At 33.3% G+C, this 27241-nt stretch overlaps 3 protein-coding genes across 3 annotated transcripts; 2 read left to right on the top strand and 1 right to left on the bottom strand.

Annotated features, from left to right (window-relative positions):
• LOC107643538 (mitochondrial outer membrane protein porin of 36 kDa) lies at window positions 1–2819 on the top strand. The gene is made up of 6 exons (XM_016347217.3): window positions 1–375; window positions 463–530; window positions 1135–1245; window positions 1800–1886; window positions 1993–2201; window positions 2287–2819. Exons 1-6 carry the CDS (start codon window positions 327–329, stop codon window positions 2591–2593), a joined length of 831 nt encoding a protein of 276 aa, XP_016202703.1. The 5' UTR covers window positions 1–326; the 3' UTR covers window positions 2594–2819.
• Window positions 2820–3695: 876 nt separating this feature from the next.
• LOC107643539 (uncharacterized) lies at window positions 3696–6101 on the bottom strand. Its single transcript, XM_021123607.2, has 7 exons — window positions 5876–6101; window positions 5507–5586; window positions 5304–5397; window positions 5046–5200; window positions 4803–4923; window positions 4517–4708; window positions 3696–4169 (listed from the first exon to the last, which is right to left on the bottom strand). Exons 1-7 carry the CDS (start codon window positions 5972–5974, stop codon window positions 4134–4136), a joined length of 777 nt encoding a protein of 258 aa, XP_020979266.1. The 5' UTR covers window positions 5975–6101; the 3' UTR covers window positions 3696–4133.
• Window positions 6102–8972: 2871 nt separating this feature from the next.
• Window positions 8973–9917, top strand: LOC148563892 (uncharacterized). The gene is made up of 2 exons (XM_088486974.1): window positions 8973–9264; window positions 9469–9917. Exons 1-2 carry the CDS (start codon window positions 8973–8975, stop codon window positions 9915–9917), a joined length of 741 nt encoding a protein of 246 aa, XP_088343100.1.
• Window positions 9918–27241: the final 17324 nt, after the last annotated feature.

Consider the following 27241-nt stretch of genomic DNA (forward strand, 5'->3'; position numbering starts at 1 on the left):
TGTTGAACATGAATCGCACGGGAAGAATATGCCAGTGTTCCCCTTACATTTTCCGTTCCTCGTGTCGTAAATCAACTTCTACTATGACAACATGCGATCCAATTCACGATCCAACGGTCAAAGTTAATCGTCTTAGTCTCACACAAACCCCACAAAATTAGGGAACTCTCTCCTTCACCCATCACCACTCGCGCCATTCCCACACTTAAACATTACCATCACCAGACACCTTCACATATTTTCGCTCTCTCTTGTTTTCTATTCTCTCTTCTTACAATTTTCTTTCTCGTGTTTTCTGCGGAGAAAATTTTTAAAGAAACAGAGTCATGGTGAAAGGTCCAGGATTCTACTCCGATATCGGCAAGAAGGCTAGAGGTTATTGATTTTTCTTTTTTTTTCATCTCATTTTATTATGCAATTCTTTTGTTTGTTTTCTAATTATGTGCATTTATCGCGATGCAGATCTTCTGTACAAGGATTACCAGAACGATCGCAAGTTTACTCTCACCACTTACACTACCAGTGGAGTGGTGAGTTTAGCTTTTTTTTTTTCCTTTATTTTAGCTAGGATATTTGATTTACGGTTGAATTTTCGTTGTGTTTTGGTTATAGAAATGCTATTACGTTAGATTGAGGCATTGTTTTAAATTTTCTTCAATTTCTATGTTTTAAGGTTTAATTGCTCGTTTACTGTAAAAAAAGTGGAGGAAAGTAACATATTCTGGAAAAAATCAGGATAGTGTCAAGAAAATGATTAGAGAAACTATTAGAAAAGACCTTGCATTTATGGTTGCCTTAAATTGATAGGGCTTAATGATGTTATAAGGCTTAATGATTGATCTATATCCTGATTTGGCATTGTAATTGTTGTGTTTGAAGCTATGATTACTCTCTGTTAAAACTTGGAATATATGTTTGTTGTTTGGATCTTCCTCGGTTTTAGTCTCTTGCCAATACGTGATAATTTTCAATACTAGCTAAGTATTTGTATTGATTCAAGAAGCTGCTTTTGGAATTTTCATATCACGAATAGTTGATACCTAGATTGTTATTATGAATTCAGGGTTAACTGATTAAGCCTAAGAGATGAGGTTTCTTCGTGTTCTGATAGTTTCAGTTGATTTCTATCTTCAGGAAATCACTTCAACTGGTCTCAAGAAGGGCAATGTATATTTGGCGGATGTTGCCACAAAGCTGAAGAACAAGAACATCACGACTGATGTCAAAGTGGACAGTAACTCAAATGTGAGTCGAATTATCTTGCTAGGATGATTATATTTATCAAACAAAATGATGCTCCATTTTCCATATATATATATATATATATATATATATATATATGTGTGTGTGTGTGTGTGTGTGTGTGTGTGTGTGTGTGTGCTGGATAACTTCTACAACAACTTACATATCCCTCAATTTTTTTGAGTATTCAAGTATTGGAATAATTGTATTTTGTTAGTTATTAAAGTAATATAATTTCTTTAAGAAATTTTGTCAATATGCTTCATTGGCTGTATTAATTTATTTCAACTCCTATGATTGGAACATATATCTGAATTATTTATTCTAATATGTTTAATTTGTTGTTTTTTTCTATTGCTTTAAATTCTAATTATGGTAGAAGCGATGTTTCATTGTTGCTTGTTTCTCTTATATGTGATATATAACTGATTTTTCTTACCCAATGTGGCATGTTGTATGTGGTGCCCATTTCCATTTAACAATCCTAGCATAGTCTCATGCAACAAAATTTTCTACGTTTGCAAGTGCTTATGGTATTGTTTTGGAATATTTTTCAGCTCTTTACTACCGTTACGGTGGATGAGCCTTCACCTGGACTCAAGACAATTTTTAGCTTTATTTTTCCGGATCAAAAATCTGGCAAGGTACTGAAAACTTTCCTATATGTCCTACTTTGTGAATGCTTACTAGTTATTTACCATATAGTTACAATAAATGAGGATTTTTATTCTCTCTTGGATATTTAAAAAGGTGGAACTCCAGTACCAGCATGAGCATGCTGGAATTAGCACTAGCCTTGGATTGACGGCAAAACCCATCGTTAACTTCTCTGGTGTTGTTGGAAATAATCTTGTCACTCTTGGGACAGATGTTTCATTTGATACTGCATCTGGCAACTTAACCAAGTATAATGCAGGGTTGAGCCTCACCCATTCTGACCTGATTGCATCTTTGAGTCTGTGAGTACCTATGCCTGCCAAATTTCATGATTATCTTTTATTTTTATTCCTCTTCTATTTTATGTTCTTTGGTTAATAAATGCAGGAATGATAAAGGAGACACTCTCATTGCCTCCTATCACCAGAATGTAAATATACTGACAAACACTGCTGTTGCTGCTGAGTTTTCTCATAGCTTTTCCAGCCATGAAAACAAACTCACTATCGGAACACAACATGCACTCGACCCCTTAACCTTGATCAAAGCTCGTGTCAACAACCATGGCAGGGCAACTGCTCACATCCAGCATGATTTGTCCATAAGAACCCGTTTCTCCATTACTGCTGAAGTCGACACTGGTGCCATTGACAAGAGTGCAAAGATTGGCCTTGCTTTGGCCCTGAAGCCTTAAAGTCAGTTATTTGTGAGTGAAATGCCATGCCCTAGTTAGCTGTAGGTTTTTCGCTTCAGATTCCAGTTGGAGCAACCTTTGGTAGGTTATTTTTTGAGCTACCTTTTGGAAGCCAAATAATTGGCACAAAAAAGTTATTTACATATCTAAGTTTCAACTATCCCCAAACATAATTAATTTAATTGATATATTGCTGAGTACAATTTCGAAGGTGATTGTTTTTTAATCCTACTTTGCCAATATTTATTTAAATTTTGATTCAGTTCATGTGTTATATAAATGATTTCATGTACAACACTTAACTATGGATTCCACCTCCTTCCTTCCTCCCATTTTTACATTGTTAACATGAAATTTTTAATGTTATTGTGAGTTTAAGAATTTGTAAGCTTTTTTAATGGCAAACTCGTCTTTCCAAGCAATGAGAATTTTTGCCATAGACTATTTTATTTGGATTTGATTAAATTATGATTCACATTAGAGTATTAATAAACTAATTGTTTGACATATAGAATGCTTGGAATTATAAGAAAAAAAAGTTGTCCACCACAATTTTCTTCTGTGCCTTTTAAGTCCAATTTAGGAGTTTAAAAAAAGAGGTCCTATTATCTGCCAGAACATGTTACAGTTTCTCAACCAAAAACACCTTAGATGATAGATGTCTAGCATAGCAAAAAATAAGAATATATATATATATATATATATATTCAGTAAAATCTAATACTTAAAAAAAACTATAATAAAGAAAATACACAATAATACTTATTTCCAATTGACAAAAATAATGTTTTCAACTCTCATGATATTGGTAAGGAGTATTAGAGGCAAATGGGTGAGATTTGGATGGAGACAAGAGCAAAAGTTGACACTAAAAGGGGGCATAAAGCCGTTTTTGCAGGTGGAGTGCAGTGGCTCATGGAAATTTAATTTAATAAGATTATAGGTGATATGTGTATGAGTTGCTTGTTTTATTTTGTATATAGGCAAATTTTATGTGTTTGTTGAGACTTTGTGGAGTATTTGTTGTGTTTGACAAAAACTTCTGATTTATAGTCTGTCCTTAATGGCAATGCCCAAGGAAATAAACTATGAATCAAAAGACATTATTTTGGGTCAAGTTAGTATGAACAATCTAAAGAAAAATTGTCTTTACTGTGTCTGTCACCAACACCAAAACATAACTAAGAATAATGCATAATTATTTTCAAATAGAAAGAGACCACATTATCCTAAACCCAAATAAGAATTTCACCCCTTCAAATCTTAACACATTTCATCTTCTTGGTTGACATTTCTCCTTATGTTGTAGCCTCAATTTCATTGTACCCGAAGTTGAGTGATTGACAGTGTTGTGATCCATCCACATCATTATATTGACTCATCAAGGCTTATATAGCAAAAAGTGAAAGAAACAAAGATTATTCATAAAACTCTATGTATAGAATTAATTTGATACTAATCCAAACATGTCTAAAATAGAAAGACCGCAGCTTAACACAAGAGAAGCGTTAAACATTTTGGAGATCTAAATTTTGACTTTTCATAAGCTCTGGGATATGCTGGCTGTCAATCCAGTCTGTAAGTCAATTATGTAAATCAAGTTAGATAAAAATACTAAACTTTGAAATTTATAAAATATTATATGACTGTTTTTAGATAATGCTCTGAGCATTGAGATAAAGAGACATAAATATAGAGATTGTGTAGATAGAAACCTGTTTGGTTATGTAAACAAGGATAAAAATACAATTTTTATGTAACAGACAAAAATAAAATCTTTTATTTTTCCATACATCCTAAAAGTTGAAATAAAAATATCTGATTATGTCTCTATGTCTTTACTTTATATTCTATCTCAGAACAGAATTCAAATGCAGCCCATGTGTATGTATGTGAAAGTTTATGCAGCAAATTAATTCAAACCTTAGTATCAAAAAATCCAGGATCCTTCTCTTTGAACTTAGTGATAATGGAATCATTAAAACAAATGTCAACAACATCGTATGCCGGTTCTTTCGAAGTGAAACAAATTTTCTTAACCTCAACCTTAAAAACGAATGATCTATCACATAACATATGTTGAAATTCTGAGAGTTGTGTTAAGTCAAAATCACCCTGTTTCAAAAAAAAGTGATACTAAATCAGTACTAGTAAGTTATCATATCATAACCAAACTTACACTAATATATTATTGTTTCATAAAACTTACATTTTCAGTAGATTTCAAAATCTCAGTGCAGGACTTATGGAGCAAAAGGCATCCAAGCTTTTCAAATATGACAAAGGTTGCACTCCCTGAGGAATCAATAACTTTCACCTTAATTCTATACCTGTTTTTATAATATATAATATATACAAATGAAATAATCAGCATAAATAAACCTCGTACCAAAACTATAATTTCAAGGAAAACAAATCAATATTTTGAAGAGTAAATGAAAAATATATTGACCTTGGAATAATATTCTCAACATGCTTTGAACACTTTTCACAATAGTATGACCCAAACTTCAGAACAACTTCAGTGCCACATCTACATTGAGCAACAAACCAATCAGGTCCACCAATCACTCCCATAATTGTACCATACACAGCATAATCACCATCCTAAAAGAAAAGTAACAAACAATAAAAAAGTGCATTACTATTTTAATTTGGACTTGAATGATGAACATGAAAAGAAAGTAAAAAATAATAAAAAATGACTAACCTCTTTACATTCCTTCAATTCTCCAATTGTCTTCCGAGGTGTAATCTCGAGAAAATCTTCCGCAAGTGAGTAATAGTGATCATGTTTTTGAGCACTATTTGATTTCAAAGATCATATAAAGAAAGCAAAATTTTAGATATTATGTAAAGGAATATAGCAATAGTATAGCATAACCATGAAGCTTTAAAAAAAAAAGGTTGAACCTCGTATTAACGTTGGAAAGGGGTTTCTGCCTAATCAGAAATCTATCAAAGTTTTGTTTATGCTTAACGGTGCTATCAACCTGTTGCAACAATTTGGCGCAACAAAAGGGAAATAGAAAATTTAGTTAGCAAAGACAATAAACTTCAAGACTAAAAGGATACAAATGATCATAGTGCCACATGATATGTACGTTGTACATATTTAGTTATTTTTGTTTTCCAAAACCACAAATAACATCTAACGTCATGTCTTATTTATCAAATTGGAAGTGAATGATTAAATAAAATGGCATATGTCGCTGCAACCAAACTCAAAATTTAATAAAAAAACACACCATTAATTAACTATAGAAACATGAATTTCTTAACCTTGTTGAAGGCTCGTGTGAACAACTTCGGTATGGAAATTCCTTTTGTCCATGACGTGTCTCCAAGAACACGTTTTGATGAGATCAACTTTTGAGGCATTGAAAAGCGTGCAGAGATTTGTTTTGCTTTCAGCCTTGAAACCTTAAAGATGGTTAATCAGTGAGGGTAGATTTTCACACTTCCACTAGATGTTGATTTATTTCTGCTTGATCTAGGGTTGAAATAAATTAGGGGGTGTTACGTATTTAGAATCTTTTCTGGTCACTGGAATCATTAAAAATAGTAATTAAGTAAGTTGAGTTGATGTAGTAATTAGTTCATTAATTTATTTAAATGTCGAAAATTTGAATTTTACTTTGTCTGTATAAATCCATTGGCGAGGAGTCCAGTTCCATAATAATTTACACAATCCATTTAATCTGAAAATGATTGCATTTTATTTAATAGATTGTTTATTTATTTTTCATATTTAAGAAATTTTTTTTTCACCTCATCAAAAAAAAAAAATAATTTCTACATTAAATAAAAAAAAAAGAAACTATAATTTGAAATACAAACTTTTTACATCAAATTTTTTTATTTTATGTCAATTTTTTTATTTTAATAACCATATTAGATATATTAATAAAAGTAACCAATTTGAGTTATTCGGATACCGTAGACAATAAAAAAAAGTTATTAAATCAGTCACTTTTATTTAAAATATATATTAAAATATAAAATACACATTAAAAATTAATTTGATTACTACATAATATTTTTATTATTTTAATGTTTAGACAAATCCACAATCATGACAATTCAAACGAATTGCGAGGTAAAAGAAGCGAAATAGTGAATTGAAGTATTCAACTTTAAGTCGAGTATATTACTGTAAGGCAAGAGTGATAAGGTAGCAATTAAGGAGTGAAGTGATTTGAGGGATATTGATTTTAGTTTTTAGAGATTTAGTCTCGCAGTATCAACTAATTCTATTACTTTAATATTCATTTTATCTCAATTTGAAATCAATTATTAGAGATATAATCAGTACCTTAGCTTTACCTACGAAATATGAATAGAAGTGATGAGATGCGTTGGTTGGAGATGGGCATCACTAATTTGTGCAGCAATATCTCTTACAGCATAATTAGATTTTGATGATGCATCAAATTCTTTCCTTGTGTCGAAGTTTTGGGTTACAAGAACCATGTCCATGGAACGTTTGATCTGTTTCGGCTTTCTTGTTAGCAGCCACCACCCACAATCTTAATCTTGCAGCTGTTTGTGATGGTTGAAAGGAAAGAATTTTTTTTTTAAAAATATTTAGTACGAAACTCTTGATCCAAAAAGGGATATTACAAATTTAACAAAATACATCTATTTTATAACAGAGAATAGATCTTTTTAATTATTGAAAAAATTTAAAGGAATAAAGTGTAATTTTTAATTTTTTATTATTCTTTTTTTATATTTTTTATCTCATTTATAAAATTAATAATAAAAAATTATATTTTATTTTCTTAATTATTAAAAAAAATTGAAAAAAATAGGACATAACACTCGTTCCTTTTCTAAACATACATGAATCATCTACATAAATCTTCAGCTGAAAGGATCACGTCACAATTGGCAAACATAATTCAATATAACCATGATACGGAAAGGTTGTTGCTATACCTTTTATAGCTAATGCCACACATTATATTATTATTGGTTTTAAAATATCACACATTAATATTTTAAGTTGATCACTTTGTGTATTGTCACTCTATTTGATTTTGTCTTATTTACTCTATTTAGTAATGATTTGTTTCTTCTAATTCTCTTTTCACTAGTGCCGCTGTTCAAGTCCATCTTTAATTCTTCTTCTTAATTATTTTATATCAACTGCCTTTTAATTTATAGAAAATTATCTGATGCTGCAAAAGGCAGCATGTGATAATGTCTGTGCGGGGTATAGTGGGAGCACAACACGTGTATAGAAACCTGTGGCACAAGAACAGGGTTTATGTGCTTACTGTAAGGAGTGGCAAGTTTTCTGTTTCGCGTTTTCGATAGCGGAAGCATAGTTAGGCATAATTACATTGTTATGTAAAGTGGGTATTTGGGCCACCAAAAGGGATTTGGTGTCAGGCCCAATTATGTTTTGGGTGTAACGTTTATTTGTTAGTCCTTAAACTTTGGTAAGTTTGCAGAGAAAAGCAAAACAGACTTTCATAAGTTGGCCTTATTGAAGAATAAGAAAAGCTGAATAATTCATTGTTTATTTTTGTTTATTTTTTTGCAATGGTTTATTTGTAAAAAAAAATTGTATTGCAAGATCAAGCTGCAATCATTGGAGATTGAGTTTGGATCCTCTAAATTTTAGATTTTTACTTTAGAGGATAAAGTGAGATCTCTCACCATTGAATGTTTTTTCTCTCATGTATTCTCTTGGTCCCACCTATAAAATAAATAGTGATAGATCATACTTTATCCTTTAAAGTTAAATTCAAAATTTTGAGGATCCACTGAAATTTGGTATGAAATAAAAAAGATATGATGACAAAAAGAGTAGGAGAAAAAACCTATATAATATATATTTCGAACTTATGAAGGATGGTGAATTATAGCCTGCACCGGCCCAATTGAAGAGAAGAATGCACCTTGTCCTTTCTGCATTGCTGTCCAGTTTGAGGGAGTGCCATGCGTAGATGAGGTACGGTGAGGTGGCATGTGGCAGGTGCAATGTTCACCGGTGAAGGGGGAGTGGTTAATGGGTGAAATTTTAATTTGGCCCCCATTGGTGGCTGGTTTGTAAATGTCAAAAATTCATGGGGTGGGGCTGAAACTGATTTTTTGTTGGGATGGGCAGCACTTTTTTGGTCCAGTTTGGGGCCTATGGTGTGATAAAATTTGTGGGCTTAATTTTGTTTATTCAGAAACACAATAAATTACAAGGGAATGGAAAAAAATTTCCAAGGAGGAATTCAACTTCATTAAATTGTTGAAACATTAATAATCATGTCTGGAAAAAAATGTAAAACCAAGAACCTAATTTCGAATGGAGAATAAATGTTTATATATAGGCGCATGGAGTTAATATTCGAACACTTCAGTCTGAAGGATAGGAGAGATGGAGGAGAATATGCAACGCTTCTTGTTCATTGCCGTTACGAAGGGGCACAAGCCCGATATATACATGAGTTGGGAGGAGGTGAACCAGCAAGTTGTGGGTTTTATGTTTTCTGAGTTTCACGAATTCAATAGCTTTGAACACGCATGCTCGTGCTTCAAAGCGAGGATGTCGTCCATTTGTACTGAGAAATGTGGTAGTGGTGAAACTGGTGGAGTCAGGCTGGATGGAGGTGGCGGCAAGAAATTGGCTGTCTCCGGTAGAGGCTATCCTTGCCGGCCAATTATTTCATGTATGACTTGTGAAACGGCGTTCGGTTTTCAATAATTAGTGTATTTATGAAGCTATGCTTTGCAGTGATGGAATGTGATTTTATTCGATTTGGAGTTATGTTAGTGCTGTTTATTCTGGTCATTTTATGTTCGGTTATTAATCTTTTTAGGTTTGGAAATTTATTTATTTATGCAATTTTTGTTGTTCTATGACTGTGCAAAAGGGCTTCTTGTAATTTCGGCCGAGGAGCTTAACACGGATTTCACAGTTGTGAGCGGCATGGAGGAGTGGTTGCTGAAAGTTTGCCTGGAGGCAGAGATCCCTTGCCCCTATTTCTTCAAGGTGGAACGATTTGTCGGAGAGCAAGGGCCGTTCTTTGGCTTCACGGTTGTTATTCCTGGGCATCCATTTGAGATAGAGCTATTTGTCACTGGTCGTTTCTCGATGGTTGAAAAAGCTGCAAGAGAAGATGCTGCTTATGAGATGCTATGCATGTTGCTTGATGTAACTAGAAAAGAGATTCGGGATTATAACTATCAAAAGGTGAAGCTTCTTGGCGACTCAAATAGCGCGCTTCGGGCCAGGGTAGGTCAACTGGAAGAATCTTACGAGAAGATGAAGGCCAGTTACGATTCCCTTGTAAGACGCCATGTGGAAGGAGAAAGAGTTTGATGTGTGTGTACTGAATGTGTCGTTGGTGTTTGGTTATGTTGTAATTGTTCAATTATTGTTGTGTGTCCTTTACTTTGGTGATTAAGGCGCAAAGTAGTATGTAATGTGTTTTAGTTTGTTGTTGAATGGCAAGGTTTAGTAGATAATGTCCAAAAATTTGTGATAATTAGTGATGATGTTATGATTAACGGCATTACTTTATAATACAATGAAGTACGATTTGTGTTGAATCCCGTTTGTGTTACCCTGAAATTTTATTGTCGTTATTGTGCAGTGGTTGTTTTAAATGTTGGCAAAGATATCCCTCCATGAGAAGAAGATTACGCTTACTTTGGTTTTGTCTTTTTCTGTGGACTGGCTTGGATTGTACAGCTGTACCTGTGGTTACACAACGTACAGAGGAAAATTTGTTGTGGAGTTGCTTTTGAAACGCATGTTCTGTATGTGGTCAGGTGTCGTAAATAGAGGATGAAGATAAATGGATTAACGGGTTAAAGTACGAAAATGACGTTCGAATAATTATACTTTGCTGAGTTAATGACAGTTAGGCTGGAATAACAACCTGATATAATGCGTAAAGTGAATATTAGATTAATTAATACAATAGAATATATGTTAAAAAGTAAACAAATGAAGACAGTGAAAAGTAAGCCTACTTCAATGCAGGTAACATATGATGCTAGGTGGTGGTTTAAGGTTAAGAGGAGCCTACTTCCTAACCAGAGCTAAGTAAAGGACCAAGATGGTAACGAAGATAAATAGAATACACGGGTAGGGAATTGTTACCGCTGCATTTCGTTGGATCGGTTGTTTTGACGGATAATTGGGTGGTTGTCTCCATGTTCTTTCGGACGATGACCCTGTATGCCTTCCTCCAAGGGGAGTATTTGGTCAACAATCGGTGATGGGTTCTGCTGAATGGTTGGTGGTTGATTTTGATGCAGTAGAGGACCATTGTGGGTGAGCTGATTGATAAACCCCCTATTTTATGATTCATCTTGTGCTCAATTGAGTGTTTATCAATTCTTCACCCACTTATTCATAAGATTTGTATGGTTTTACAATTCCTTCCTTATTTTATGATATATGTGAAAACATATTTCCTATGCCTTAAAAATAATTATTTTAATTATCCTTTATTACCATTCGATGCCATGATCTGTGTGTCAAGTATTTTCAGGTTTCATAGGGCAGGAATGGCTTAGAGGACAAAAAGGAAACACACAAAAATGGAAGGAACGCACAAAATAGAGTTTTGAAGAAAATGGTAGCGACGCGCACGCATGGACGACGCGAACGCATGCCTAGGCGCAGAGCACAAACGACGTGAACGCGTGACTGACGCGTACGTGTGACAAGGGAAAACTCCAAATGACGCGAACGCGTGACCCACGCGCACGCGTGACGGACGCCACATGCAGAAAATTGCAGAAGTCGCCCCCCAGCGATTTCTGGACCATTTTTCAGCCCAAATCCAAGCCCAGAAACACAGAATAGAAGCCAGAGAATGGGAGAATAAAAAAAGGAGAATCGATAGAACTTTCATAATTCACAATTTTAGGTTTTAGATGTAGTTTTAGAGAGAGAGAGAGGTTCTCTCCTCTCTCTTAGGTTTTAGGATTAGGATTTCTCTTAGTTTATGGTTATTTCTCTAATTCCAGGTTCAATATTCCTTTAATCTATGTTTCTCTTTTACTTTTAGTTACTCTAATGCTTTTACTTGTTAATTACTTATGTTGCCAAATTGGCTTATGAATCTTTCCATGTTAGATTTGAATATTCTATTTAATATAATTTGAGGTATTTTAGATTTATGATTGTTTTATTCTATTTATGATGCTTTCAATTTAATTTAGATTTTTCTCCTTTTGGTTTTGATTAAGTAATTGGTGACACTTGAGTTGTCAAACTCAGCAGTTGATTGAAAATTGGAAATTGCTGATTGATTTGGATCCCTCTAAAGCTAGTCTTTCCACAGGAGTTGACTATGACTTGAGGAATCACGTTAATTGGTCCACTTGACTTTCCTTTATTTAGTAAGTGTTAACTAAGTGGGAGCAATAACAATTCTCATCACACCTGATAAGGATAACTAGGATGGGATTTCCAGTTCTTATAGCTCGCCAAGAGTTTTCTTTATAATTTATTTATTTTATTTTTCTTGCCATTTAAATTACTTGTTCCTTATTTCAAAAAAAAAAAAAACCAACAATACTTTTCCATAACCAATAATAAATCATACTTCCCTGTAATTCTTTGAGAAGACGACTCGAGGTTTAAATACTTCGGTTATAAATTTTATTGGATTTTTTTACTTGTGACAACCAAAGTTTTTGTACGAAAGGATTCTCTGTTGGTTTAGAAACTATACTTACAACGTGATTATTTTTATAAAAATTATTTACTGAAAGAAAACCAGTTAGTCACGGATTCTGTAATCGTCCGGCATAGAGGCATTTTTTGAATGCCATACGAGCTTCATCGAAGGTGTCGTAAGACTTATGGAGATTGCCGCTAAATTCGTTAACTTGGCTATGACAGGCCAGCTAGGAATTATAGATGCTAGGGACCCTCTAACACGGGATCGTTGGCATTTCTGCCGTCGGCGGGGGGTTGACCAGATGATTCCTTCACTTCTCGGTTTGTACTCAGGGACGGGAAAGGAGAAAAAGGCTGGAGCTTGCTGAAAACTTAAATAGGATTTGGGTTAGGGTTTCATTTTAAATATGGAGTATTTTTGTCATTTTAAATATTTTAGTCTCTACTTTTATTTCAAACCAAACTGGATACTAGGACATAACTCAGTGTTGTAAACTTTTACACCAAACACAATACTGGAACTTATTTCGGTCTCTGTCTCCTAGTTTCTGTCTCTCAGTCTCAGTCTCTCTTCCAAATGCTACCTAATATATCACTTTATTCACTCACTTTACATTTACAATAGTCCCTTATTTTTGGACTTTTAAAGGTTCTTAAAGTTTAACACTAAGGGCCCATTTGGGAAGCTCCAAAAGTAACTTTTTTGAACTTTTGACTTATGAAAAGTAGTAGTATTAATGTCTAGTACAATTTTCAAAATCAAATTACAGCTTTCTAAGAAGCTATTTAGGAGCTTATAGAGAAGTTAAAAAAAATGACTTCTCTCATAATAAAAAGTTTTTTTTATCACATTTCTTTTAAAATAAACACTTTTAGAACTAAAAATCTAAACACAGAATAACTTATTTATAAGCTACTTTTAATATAGACATTTATTGGTTAAGCTATTTACCCAAACTGAGCCTAAATATTAATAGAAATTCGATTAACATTACGTATTTTTAGAAATAGAATATCCTATTTTAAAATTAAATAGCAGTTTAATTTTATTTACCAATTAGAATTATAAATGGTTCATAAACTGTGAATATTTTGCAGTATAAAAAATATATTTTATTCTTTTCTATTTAATTGTATAATGAGAGATGTAGTTAATTTTTTACAAAAATGTGAATATTCTCTAAAAGTAAAATATCTAAATTACTACCCCAAAAAATGAAAAATCCAACTTGCCATTATCCACTACAAAAAAACGTTGAGTACCGTTAGATTTACCGTCGAATTTAGCAACATCGATTATCGTCAGATTTAGCGTTGGTTTTTGTGTCGGATACAAGGTAACTCGGGTTTCCCAAAATGTTTACCATCAGATTTTATATTCTGACTCTAAAACTGATGATTAGTGGTGCGAAATATGATTTCGTTGGCACCAACTTTACTAGCAATTTTACCGTCGAATTTCGCCGACGCTAAATCGCTTGAGTAAAATGTTGTGTTTGGCCAATTTACCGTTGGAGGATTCCAACGGTAAAGTTAGTTTAAAATTCAAACGCGAACCCATCCTCCCTCTCTTGTCCGAAATCTCTCTCTCTCTCTCTCTCTCTCTCTCTCTCTCTCTCTCTCTCTCTCTATCTCTCTCGTGTTCTTTCGTCGAAAGAGGTGCTGCCGGCGTTACTGCCACTTGCCGGAGCCTCTGGTGTCCCCGCCGTTGGACGTTCATGCCACTGGAGCTGTCGGTCATTGCTAGAAAGGTTGGGAATGCCACTGCTGTTCTTCGTGGCCACTACGGTCGGGAACGCCGTCACTATTGGTACCACCATGCCTCCAGCATCCTACAACCACCATCAAAGGTAATTTTGGTGTAGTTTTTTAATTTTATTAAGATTTTTATGTGAGTTTAGGGTTTTTATTAAATAGTTTATGAAATTACTGATTAATGTGTAATAAAATTTGTGATTAGGATTTGGTATAATTTTTGTACTATTTTTCAGATTTTATTGTGACTTTAGGATTTTGTTAGGTAGTTTACTAAATTATTGATTAAATTATGGTAATGGAGTTAGTGGTTAGGTTTTGGTTTGGGATTTTTAGTTTTTTCGGATTTTGTTGTGAGTCTAAGGCTTTGTTATTTATTTTATTATCAAATTGTTGATTAAAATAGGGTAATGAAATTTGTGATTAGGATTAATGATGTTAATTTAACGTAAATAAAAATTATAATTAAGTTAAAGTAGGTTAAGTAGGGTGAGATTAAAAGTGTTCGACATTGTTGGATGACTTTATGTAGGTTGTTGAATTACTTGGTTTCACGTTGTGAGTTTAATAAGTTTTCTTTTATTAGGACGGTGTTATTTTTTGAGATTAATTGGATTTCGCTTGTTCCGTATTCAGTGCATCCGTATTTTAGATAGGTTTTCTATCTCTAACTATAATCAATTGTTTAAGTTTTATGTTGAACTTACTTTTCCTAGGATAGAATTTTAGGACGGAAGTAGGAGAATGTCGTGTAGAAGCGCCTTCTCGAAACCCTTGTTTGTTGAAAAATTGTGGAGTTATAAGGGTTGCATACTAGAAGGTTAGGATTTGATATGTTATTGAATTTGTATTTATTCTAATTTATTCTTGCAGCTGTTTTTACTGTGAAAATTTCTATATTTATGATGGATATCTTTGAATCAAGGGAAAGTTCTGCCAAAATTTTGTGTAATTTGTTTTAAAACTTGTTCAGTTTGTAGAAAATGATAATTGTATTTGGCGGAAGATTCTAATTATAGGGTGCTCTATCGGATTTTGTAAAAAATTTATTAATTTTTCTTGTTCGTTGAATTCTAGGGTGTGTGTTTCAATATGATTCCAAGTCATCAGCTATGGATGTATGGTAGGGATAACGGTGGACCGAGGGGGATTAAATCCTGAATTCTTTGAGGAGGTTGACACGTTTGTTGCACATGTGTTCAGCATGAAACTGTTTAGGTCCGAAGGGGTATCAAGTGTCTATGTGAAAAGTGTCCGCTCACTAAGTGGTTAATACCTACGGATATAACACTTTACCTTTACCATAATGAGTTTAAGAATGAATATTGGATGTGAATAGAGCACAGAGAAGTGGACGAACAGGGAATTAACAGGTTTGCCCCGAATTTGAATAGGTCCAACTGTCAATCAACGAGGATTTAGGTGGAAAGAGAACTAAACATAGAAGACATAACTTAGGAGGGTAACCAAGAGAGATACAACGAGATGGTGTTTGATGCAACAGGTGTTACAAAATTGGAACAGGCTGAACAAGAGCCTAACCCGGAGGCAAATATATTTTATCATCTGTTATAATCTGCTGCGAGACCATTATTTGAGGGTTGCATTCATTCAGAGTTATCTGCATATGTTAGAATGATGACTATTAAGTTGGAGTCAAATCATACCCAAGAGTCATTTGATAAGTGGGCCACCCTTTGCAACGAATTGGTACCTGTCGGGATCACTGGCATCTCCCGAAATCACTACGAAGCAAAGAAGCTAATTTTAAAATTAAGTCTAAATTCGTTGAAAATTTATTGTTGTTCGAATGTGTGTATGTTATATTACGAGAGGGATGCAAGCCTAACTAGATGCAGATTCTATAAATCACCAAGGTTCCAAGTCGAGAGAGAACATATTGGTATACGCCGATTAAAGAGAGTTCCGATGAAATAGATGCACTACTTACCCTTGATCCCTAGGTTAAAACGATTGTATGCATCAATGAGTTTGGCCCTTCACATGATCTGGCATAGTAACAACAAGAGGGATGATGAAATCATGATGCACCCGTCACACAGAAAAGCTTGGAAACATTTTGATCGGGTGCATCCTACTTTTGCGAGCGAGCTGAGAAATATTAAACTAGCTTTGTGCTCTAACAGGTTCATACAGAATTTTAATTTCGGTAACGTGTATTCTTGTTGGTCTGTAGTCGTGACACCGTATAACATGTTCCTAACTTGCATCATACCTGATTCTAGCAATTCAAAGGCTAAAATAGATATCTTCTTACAGCCCTTGGTGGATGGGTTAAAGGAGTTGTGGATTGATGGTGTAGAAACGTATGATATTTCGACAAAGATAAACTTCCAACTGTAACAACTCTAATTTTTGCACTAAATTTTTTTAAAATAATATTTTAAAGTGATTAGTTTTATTTTGATGAGTTAACTTCGAACCCCAAAATAAAATAAATAGTAATATAATTTTATTATTATATTATTTATTTATTTTACTTGTTTTAATTATAATGAAGCCTAGATAATAATATTAAATTATCAAGTCCAATTTTTGCCGATATAAGTAATTATCGATATTTATTGATGAGGTTAGAGTTGCTAATGTTTTATTAAATATCTTTTATCCTTAAATTTTTAATGTCATTTATATTAGTAACTCATATATATTTAATTATATATATTATCATTAGTACCCATTGCCGAAGCGATTAAGGAAGCAAAGCAAAAGCAAAGAATGAAAACTTGGCTTTTATATATATATATATATATATATATATTATCACTAACCCATTCATCAAAGTCAAATTATTAGGAAATAAAAATAAAGAAAGCCAACGTGGCTTGAATTCATATATGTATATATATAACGTGTCACATATCCCCCATTTTTATTCATTAATCACTAGTAATCTTCATCTTGCTTCATCTGGTTTCTTTCATCACCGAACCAATATAAAGAAATAAGAGAAGGAAATGACCAAGAGAGAAAGAGAGAGAACCGTGGCTTCATTGATCTTCCGGTTTCGATTTTTTGCGATCCGTAAATTCAATAAAAAATTAATTTGATTAAAGTATTTATATCTTCCTCCTCTATGTATTGATATCATTTTTGTTCGGTAGAAGTTGACGGTGACGTAACTTTCTTTTTTCTTGGAGTTTGGCCCTTTGATATTCCTCTGGCAGAGAAATTAATTTCTAACGTTTTCTTCTTTAGTAAGTTGGTCAAAAAGTTTTTCCGGAACATTGAGTGTTTTGATTTAGTATAGAGGTAGGTTTCGATAAATTCTCACCGATTAAATTTGTGATGGATAAGTGAATGGTTGTTGTGATTGATTATTGATGGAGTTTAGTTGACTTTATATTAAATTTTGTTGATATATTGTGTTATATGTGATTAAGCTTGTGATTCAGTCATGGTTGTGCTGTCCAAAACGTGATAATAAGGCTGATTTGGGGTTGTTATTGAGTTAGTTTTTGAATAAAATAGGTGAGGTTTAATGACCAAGAAATTAAATTAAAAGTTGTAAAAAATCGGTAACCAAAAAGCTCGAAAATAGATTTAAGATCAAGTATATATTTTAAAAGATCACATGAAAAGATTTTGGTTTTGAAAGAATGTTTGTCACCAATACAAATATTATTTTTGAATATGAAAATGTAAGTTAATAAAAGATCGGGGTTAAAAGATAGTAATTATATAAGTTTTCGGGGGTATTTTGACTAAAAAGTAAAAGTTTTGGAATAATCCGGATATTTCATAAGAAATCAGGGTTATTTCTAGAAATATGAAATTAAATTCGTAATTTTACTAAGTATGAAATTAAAATTAGTTACTTTAGAAAAATGTTGGATTAAAAGGTAAAATATTTAAAAGCTTAAAGTTAGAATATAATTCTTGAAAGCTTAAAGAATAGAACGTTAATAAGTAGGTTTTAATATAAAAATAATAATGTTAACACTCTTTTATTACTAATACTAGCATTATTTGTATCAATATAATATATTAATGTTTTATTTAAAAGATATTATTTTATTTATGATATAATAAAAGGATAAGTAGAAAATTGTTCTAAAAGTTTAAGAAAGACAAATCTAAATTAAGAATCTTTAATTCTCTTTCCATAAGACACTTAGGGAAATACAAGGGAATAATGCGAAGATAATTTATAATGTGGAACGATAAGAAAGAAAAGAAGAAGAAAGAAAAGAAAAGAAAAGAAAAGAAAAAGACCAAAGAAATCTCTACCACAGTAAAGTAGAGAGCAAAAAAATAAAAGAATCTAAAGAACCTATGCCACAAAAGAGTAGAGAACATAAGAGAAAGGAATGTATTAATTAAAGGAATCTCTGTCACAGGAAAGCAGAGAACAAAGATTAAAAGAATCTAACGAATCTCTGCCACAGGAGAGCAAAGAACAGAAAAAAAAAAGAATGTATTAACTAAAGGGATCTTTGTCATAGGAGAGCAGAGGGTAAAGATAAAGAAAAAGCTTTAAAAGACTATCTACCACAGGAGAGCAGATGTGACCTTATTTGGGCCTTAGTGCCAAATGTATAGTGGGGACGCCCACATATTGAGAACTGTTTTCCAGATGTAAGCATATTGAAATACATTTAAAACACATTATATGTGGCCTAACCGTAAGACTTTTATGCACACTGTATGCATCTGAAAAGCCATATCTAGGACTTGTGCCCAGGTAATGTCGGGAGCGGATAGGCAACCGACACATGAGCTCATGGCCTGTGATAGGAATGACATGCATCATCCTTGTTGCACATTTGCATTTTACTTGATGATATGAAATTAATTGTGTTTATGCATTCTTTAATTGTATACTGAATTATTATGACTGGTTACTTCTCTATGAATCTTGTATCATTGGCTGTGAATCAAATTAAACTGTGATAATCCCGACTTAACTAACTACATTCGACCCTACTAAGAACTCCCCAGTTCTTACCCCCTATTTTCACCCTATAGATGGGGACGAAGGTACCTTTCCATGATCTCTAAGAAGTTTTCGATTACGGGGATTTCAATCTACCCGCATGTACATACTTCAAAATCGCCAGAGAAAAGGACTAAAAGGAGGACCATAGGGTCGCTATTGTTTTGAAGCCGTCTTGTTTAGTCACAACTAAAGATCTAGAGTGTCTTTCCCTCACTTTTGTGGTCTTAACAGGGACTAGGCTTATAGAGAGAATTAGGCTAGTATGGGTTTCAGTTTAGAGGCTTTTTTTTTAATAGGCCAGAATCTGAAATGTCATATGTATATATATGTATTTGTGAGATGCTTACGAATATTTCTATAATATCTTGTGGCTGTTATTATATCTGTTGTTGATGTGTGTTGACTTAACGTTTTGCTAAAAGAAAAAGTTTTTTTAAAAATCGACAACGTATTAACTACGATCAGGCTCATATTTATTAAATAATAGATAATAATTAGGAAGGCAAGTGGTGACACTCGGTTTTCAATACGATCATGACGTACTAAAAATTGGGTCGTTACACCAACTGCGGGCTGCGTTGATGTGGACCATTAACAACTTTTTTGCATACAGCATGTTGTCAGGTTGGTCCACTTAGGGAAGAATGGCATGCCCCATTTGTATGGAGGATACGAAGGCATTTTGCTTGCCAAATGAGGGTAAGAATTCATGGTTTGATTGCCATCAAAGATTTATCGACTTTGATCATTCTTTTCGGTGCAATAGGGACTCGTTCAAAAAGAATACAACTGAACACGAAGAGACACTCGTAAAATTGAATGGTAGGCAAGTTTGACATCGCGTCAGTAGAATCCCAAGAATCGTCGAAAACGGGACAAGTTTGAGACCTCTAGGATATGGCAGGGAGCATAATTGGATTAAACGGAGTATATTTTGGGAGTTTTCTTATTGGAGAGACAACTTGGTTCGACATTGTCTTGATGTGATGCATATTGAGAAAAATGTGTTCGATAATATCATGCACACAGTAATGGACGATGAGAAAATAAAGGATAATGATAAGGCACGATTAGACTTGATGAACATTTGCAGGCGGTCAGATTTGAACTTAAAGAGACTTGATAACAGGAGGTGGGTTAAACCAAAGGCGGTGTTCACTGAAGGATCAGAGGCAAAATGTTTATACTGGATTAGGGGATTGAGGTTTTCTGATGGTTACGCCTCTAACTTGAGCAGGTGTGCCAACGTGTCACAGGGTAGCTTGCTGGATTGAAGAGTCATGATTGTCACGTATTCATGGAGTCTTTGCTCCCGGTCATGTTCAGAGAACTTCCAACCAACATCTGAAAATCTCTCACAGACATAAGTGAGTTCTTTAGGGAGTTATGTGCTACCAAACTTAGCATTAATGATCTCACAGTTATGGACAAAAATATTCCCATGATACTTTGTAAGCTAGAGAGGATATTCCCTCCATCCTTTTTTGACATTATGGAATAGTTAGCAATCCACCTACCCTTCCAAGCACTACTATGTGGGCCGGTCCAATTTTTGTGGATGTACCCATTTGAAAGGATGATTGGTTTATTCAAGTGCACCGTGAAGAACATGGCTCAGATTGAGGGCAGCATATGCGAATCATTCCTAGCTAAAGAAACATCCGCATTTTGCTCATTCTATTTCTAGCCTCATGTTGAGTCATGTAGAATAAAGGTTGCACTACAAGAAAAATATGTTTTAGCGACAAACTTTTAGTAGCAATAATATAATAGCCACTAATTCTTTAATTTAAGTTATGTTTTTGCGGCAATTATATATTTGCCATTGTTACTATATATTATAATGGCAATTGTCATAATTGCCACTAATAAATATAAAAAAAGCTTTTTTAATGAAAAATTTTAGTGGCCATAGCATTATAGCCAGTATTATTCTTATTAAAATTACTAAAATTATACTATATTAACAATTATCATTATTACCATTAATAAATATAAAAAACAATTTTTTTACTAAAAAATTTGTAGTGTAAGAGATTCAGAGAAAGAGATTTAGAGAGATCTTAATCTCACCGCGGAAGCCCCTCATAGCCGGTGTTGCCACCCTCGCCACCGCAGTTCAGATCGAGCCAAGGCGCCTCCTCCACCAACGCATCTCCAGATCTGGTAGCAACGCCTTCTTCGCAAACGAGGTTTGTCGCTACATTCATCTCTTATCTTTTCTGCTCTGCCATTGCCGATCTCTCACCTTCACAATACCATACCTCCGCCGCTTGCACCGCCATCGGTTGCACCGCCGGTAGATATTTTTCCCTTATTTTTTAGATTTTTGTTTTTCATTTTATATTTTTGTTAATTCTGAAATTCTGCAAGATTTTGGTGTTGTTGTCGTTGTCGCTCAGCTTGCTCTCCATGGCCACCATGTGAAGTAGGCTCTGACGACACAACACCAGCAGCATCACACACGACTTCCTCCTCAGGTAGCAGCGGCGATGACATTGGTTTAAAGACTCACCTTTCTTCGATTAATGTTTGTTTCACCAGCCCTGCTTGATTAATTACGTTTTCGGTTACTTGTAAGTCTAATTTCTGTTTGATTATGTCAATTCTCTTTTATTATATGGTTTGAAACTCTCTATTATGTCAATTCATTCTTGATCTCAGTTCAAAATTTTTTTGAAGATCTTCTGGATATTTAAAAAACATACTCTGCTATTATAAAGATCTATTTATTTAGTTTTTAGTTTTACTTTGAGTTTTGACTGATTTCTGTTTCAATGTATTGTAATGTTGGTATGCAAATTAGTGTTGTTGGTTCTGCACTGGTTCCTGTTTGATTTGGATAGGTAGCAAGCATTTGGAATGATGCTTTAATGTGCTTGAAATTCTGATAGTCTGATAAACTGTGACCATGGCTTGATCTCTCTAATTGTAAATAGAAAATTCAATAGCATCCGTCATCTTTGGAATATTCTATGTTAATGTTGATGACATCAAATGACCTAAAATTCGAAGTGACTTTCTGCTCTTTTTTCAAATTTATCATTTCCATGCATCACATCTGTTATGAGTTTCTATTTTCTTCACCCTTTCATTTTTCTTTTGTGCATGAGAAATAGTTTTGTGGATTTCATATTATGCGGTTTGATTTTATGGCATGACCGTTAGAGAATTGGGTTTATTTGATACTGTTCTGGACTCATTGGCTCAATGCTTTTCTAGAAATACTAGTGAAATTAAGGTTTATTTTTGTCATTCATTGGTATTGTCCCTATTGTATTTACACTTCATCTCCTTCTAGATTATTCTTATGAAAACTGGTCGTAGTGTAAGCATTTGTCCAGCCGTTTCCCATTTCCTTTGTACTGGCTTTACAGAGATATGAATCACCATCAAACGTCTTATACATGCCAGATATGAAACTCTTAGTAACGAAGACAATGCTTTCCAAGAATAGAGATACCGAAGATATTTCTAAAAGTGAAAAGTCTTTTCTGGAAAAGGATCTTGAAGCAGCTCTTGACTCATTTGACAATCTTTTTTGCTGACGCTGTCTTGTAAGCCTTTTATCCCTTGGGGGTATTAAATAGCCTTCATTTTCTTTTGCTCTTTTTATCTCGCCAGCAGTCCTAATGTCAATTTTCACCTTTTCAGGTTTTCGATTGCCGATTACATGGATGTTCCCAGGATCTTGTCTTCCCCGTAAGTTTTATTGATAGGTTATTATCTTCATGAATTTTCTTGCATATTTCTTGACTCAATAAATTTAACAGGCTGAGAAGCAACCTCTGGAACCCTCTTGATACTAAAAATGAACCATATGGGCTAAATTGTTTTAAATCGATATACAGTCTCTGCTTTTGATTTGTTTGAAGAATTTTTTGAAACAGATTACTTAAGGTTCTTGAATTATTTTAGGTACTTAAATCAGGAAGATTTTTCAATGCTACCTCTTCTGCCTAGGTTGATGTTGAATAGAAATGTTCAGGTGGTTCTTTATCTAGGAAGAAATCTTCTACTAAAAGGCGAATAAAATGCAGCTAAAGTGAAAGTGCCTTGGAAAGCTCTTGAAAAAGGACTGCTAGAGATAGGAATGGAGATATTTTGGAGAAACAGGTCAGCATATGCTTGGGTCAAATGTATTACCAGTGCCTTTTCGGATGGTTACTTTCATGTGTTGGACCCCTAATCTTCATCTTCGATTTGTTCATGATGTTCAAAGACTTGGATGACAAGAGAGTAAGTTACTTTATTCCATTAACATAGATCTATTTTCTTTTCCAATTTTATTTAATCTTGCTTGTGTAATAATTAATTAACTCCATAGTTTAGTTAATTTGTATGTTATTATTACATATATTTGCTTCTTTTTTTTAAATAATATTTGCTTATTTAGGATGTGTATATATATAGGAGCAACACCAAAATTGGTTCTTCAATTGAAGAATATCAAAGGTTTAAGTATTGCTCATGTCGAGTCATTTACAGGTATATATATGAAGTTACATAATTGTTATCACAACCTGAATTTGAATCTTTTAATTTGGTTAATTTCTTTTATTTTCATCTATCTATTTCTTTTTTTTTTTTTTCAGATGTACAAGAGCAAGAAGATAGAGGACACAAATCATCAAGGTACATATATATAAAATATTTAGTTTAATTTTTTTAATTACTCTTTGCAAGATTATCAATGAGTAATTAGGATTACATTTGTGCTTAATTGCAAACCTAATGAATTTGATTATGTGTGTGTATATATATGACAGTAGTAAAGGCTGATCATCATAGGCTTCTAATAGAAAATGGAGAGACAAATAATGTTTATAATCTCAGCCAGTTTCCCATGCTTCAAAGTTATAGGTATACGCACATTAGCTTCACCACATTAATTAATTTAATTAATTCAAATTCCCTCAAATATTTTTTTATTATTTCTCATAATCATTGTAAATAATTACCTTACAAACGTATAACCGTTTTCTTATATAAGTAAATAGATTTATAGTTAGCTTTATTTGCTCTTGGAATGAGTAAATAAAAATCAAATTGTAAAAAAGAAATAATTAGACATAAAGGAGGCGCATGTCTATATAATAAAAGACAGCAGAAATAGGCAGTGCAACTTAAGAAAACCATAGCACATGATGCACTTTAGTTAGCTTTTGTACAGTTGACCATGTTGATGGCTGCAACTAGTAACTAGTAACTAAATGTTTAATTAAAATATGAATTCATTACTTTGTCCATTATTGTTGGTATCATACTCAGTTGAGCTACTTTTTGTTTCATAGTTTCATTAGCAGAACCTTTTGGTTTTATCTCTATAATCTTTGAGCGTCAGAGAGTTCAAATTTTTAAGTTTAATTAATCACTAATCAGATTCATTCCTTTTCTTGTAGCAAACAAAACATGTACCTTCTAATTGTATTAAATGTTTTTTTGATGTCATGAGTCCTGATACTATTTGCATGATGCTGATTTTTCTCCCAAATTTTCTAATATGCTTTAGTTTGTTTTCATGTACCCTCTCAAGTTTGTAATTGATTTACGATGCTATCCTTTTGGTCATGTTTAAGTAATATCCAGCTCTCATTTTACATGCAAGAAGAGACTATTTACTATGATAACTGACCTTCCAACAATATTTGATGTTGTTACAGGAATGGGAAAGACATCAGCTTCTAATCATAGCAGTAACAAATTTAGGCTAAAAATGAAAGTTAGGCTACTTTTAAATTCTTAGATCAATTGCTAAAAACGAAAGTTAGGCTACTTTTCAAGGTGCAACTTTAGATCATTGCTAACACTTGTATTTTTACATTGATGTAATATAGTTATAGGCTTGTAGCATTTTTTGTTGTTTAGATTTGTAACATGATTTATTAATTTTCAAGAGAAATTCGTGTATCAATATTTTGAATTTAATGAAATATCTCATTTTGTAATAATTAATTTCAACATTTTTATATTATGCATAATAATAATAATAATAATAATAATAATAATAATAATAATAATAATTGTTGTTGTTGTTGTTGTTGTTGTTGTTGTTGTTGTTGTTAAAAATAATTGAAATTCTAAAAAAAAAGATAATTTGTTGCTTCTAAAAAAATGAGTATAATATAACTAAAAAAAATTTTAAGATTTTATGAGCAATAGTAATGGCAACTAAAAGTAAATAACATTACAATTTTAGAATTATTTTTAGTGGCCATCTAAATTGCCGGTAAAATGGGTTTTGGCGGCAATAGTAATGGCCACTAAAAGTGAATAACATTGCAATTTTAGAATTACTTTTGGTGGCCATTTAAATTGCCAAGAAAATGGCCGCTAAAAGTTATATGCTTTTTGCAGCCATTAAAAAGGTCTTTACTGGCAAATGTTATAATTGTCGCTAAAATCTTTTAGCAACAAAGCATAAGATGGCTAATGTCTAATTGCCGGTAAATGTATTAGCGGCTATATTTATTGCCGCTAAAAGCAAAATAAATGGCCGCTAAAAGTGATTTTTCTTGTAGTATTGCAAGGAACGATGAGAGGGGAGAATCATCATCGGGTGGAACAACATACCCAATCTTTGCTCCTAAAGGAGCTGCAATGGATGCGGGCAGTGACTACTGGTTAGAGCAGAAGGAAATCGATGCTGCATATCTACATATGTTGCTTAACTATGACCAGATTTCACAGTACCTCATGTGAGTTTTTTAAGTCCTCGTAAATATTGCAATCAGTAACATTATAACTTCTTAATCTAATAAAAGCTTCTTTATCCTATTCTATCATATAGGTTATTCCAAGAGAAAAATTCTAATACCTCATCGAATAACTTTGCACATTGGTTCAGAGAATATGTTAGCGTGCATCTATAACAGATTTGGAACTAGTTGCACTTAGTTAGGGCCCAATGAATAATGACACTAGCTACTTGATGTACACTGTTAATGAATATCAGTTCCATACCTTACAGTGGCCGATTGGGAAGAAAATAAATAACACTGGAGTTTGGGTTCATGGGATTTCAGGTGGTGGTCATTCTAATTAGTTTAGTGTGTTGCACAATATAATTAAATTAGAATATTTCTGTCGCACTACGTAGAAGGTGTGCATGTTTAAATGTGAATGCTATAATCCAGGTTTGCGACAAGGAACACAAAAGCACAAGGACTACGATATCACAAAAGTTAATGTAACCAGGAAATATAGGCACTACGATCCTTTTATTCTACATCAAAATGCACGACAGGTGTACTTTTTGCTTTATCTAGGTTCATGCAAGTCTAGTTGGGTAGTTGTGATTAAGACTAAGCCTAGAGACCGCATCAAGTTTGATGATAGGACAGAATGTCAAGAACCATACTAGATTGATTACCTAACTCTTTCAAAAATAGTGGTTGATACCGGTGAGTCGATTACCCTTCGCTCGGCTGTTATGGATGATGATATCATTGACCTTGTAATACATGAAGATGCACTACCACAACAGGACGATAATCTTCAAGAAGAAGATGGGTCGACAGCGACGAAGAAGAGGAAGACGAGTTTGGTGATCAGGAAACTACCTCGAAAGAGGAGGATGGTGAACCAGAGGAAGAAGATGATGAATCTGAATAGAGTTAATATAAATATAGTTCTTTGATATGTATAATTCTTTACCAAACTTTGAGAAGAGTGTAATATAATTAACATTGTTCCAGATATATCAACCACCATCATTTCGTATTTTTACTGTGTACGTTTGAGATTTCACATTAGGTTTAAATGATTATGTAAAACACTGCTTCGATTATGCTATTATCAGGGTATGCAATAAATAGACAAAAAATGATTATGTAAAAAAATAAAAAATACTACCGTCTGAATTTACCGACGGTAACAGCCTATTATTTTTAAATCTCCAAAATAAATTCCATCGGATTCATTCGACGGTAACATGGCGCAGATACTTACTGCATGGCGCTAACATTACTGTTGGATTAATCCAACTGTAACTTTCATAAGAATGCGTTATCCTACCACCTATATTTTGTCGCTAATTCCGATGAAAATTTGCGCCGAATGCTAAAATGTCGGCAGTAACTATTTACAAGTGAGGCTTATATCATCGCATTTATTTCGCTGTTAAATTCGATGGTATTCGGTGACTTTCTTGTAGTGGTCATTCTCACCCTACACGAATTCATCATACCACACTTTTGCCATCAACTCAATACAAACAAACCTAAATTAAAGAAAAAAAAATAGAAAATCAGGTTCATTATTATCATATTTGTTAGAGGTGACATAAAAA

This window comes from Arachis ipaensis, chromosome B5 (genome assembly GCF_059453495.1).
Source record: "Arachis ipaensis isolate K30076 ecotype BB chromosome B5, ASM5945349v1, whole genome shotgun sequence".
NCBI classification, from domain to species: Eukaryota; Viridiplantae; Streptophyta; class Magnoliopsida; order Fabales; family Fabaceae; genus Arachis; species Arachis ipaensis.

Excerpts from the sequence above, each read along its gene's own strand:
- LOC107643538 (XM_016347217.3), top strand. The coding sequence starts at position 327 with ATGGTGAAAGGTCCAGGATTCTACTCCGATATCGGCAAGAAGGCTAGA. Across the intron at positions 376-462 it reads TATCGGCAAGAAGGCTAGAG|ATCTTCTGTACAAGGATTAC; the intron begins GTTATTGATTTT and ends ATCGCGATGCAG. Across the intron at positions 2,202-2,286 it reads CTGATTGCATCTTTGAGTCT|GAATGATAAAGGAGACACTC; the intron begins GTGAGTACCTAT and ends TAATAAATGCAG.
- LOC107643539 (XM_021123607.2), bottom strand. The coding sequence starts at position 5,974 with ATGCCTCAAAAGTTGATCTCATCAAAACGTGTTCTTGGAGACACGTCA. Across the intron at positions 4,924-5,045 it reads GTTGAGAATATTATTCCAAG|GTATAGAATTAAGGTGAAAG; the intron begins GTCAATATATTT and ends TTATAAAAACAG. Across the intron at positions 4,709-4,802 it reads TTTTGAAATCTACTGAAAAT|GGTGATTTTGACTTAACACA; the intron begins GTAAGTTTTATG and ends TTTTTGAAACAG.
- LOC148563892 (XM_088486974.1), top strand. The coding sequence starts at position 8,973 with ATGGAGGAGAATATGCAACGCTTCTTGTTCATTGCCGTTACGAAGGGG. Across the intron at positions 9,265-9,468 it reads TTGCCGGCCAATTATTTCAT|GGCTTCTTGTAATTTCGGCC; the intron begins GTATGACTTGTG and ends ACTGTGCAAAAG.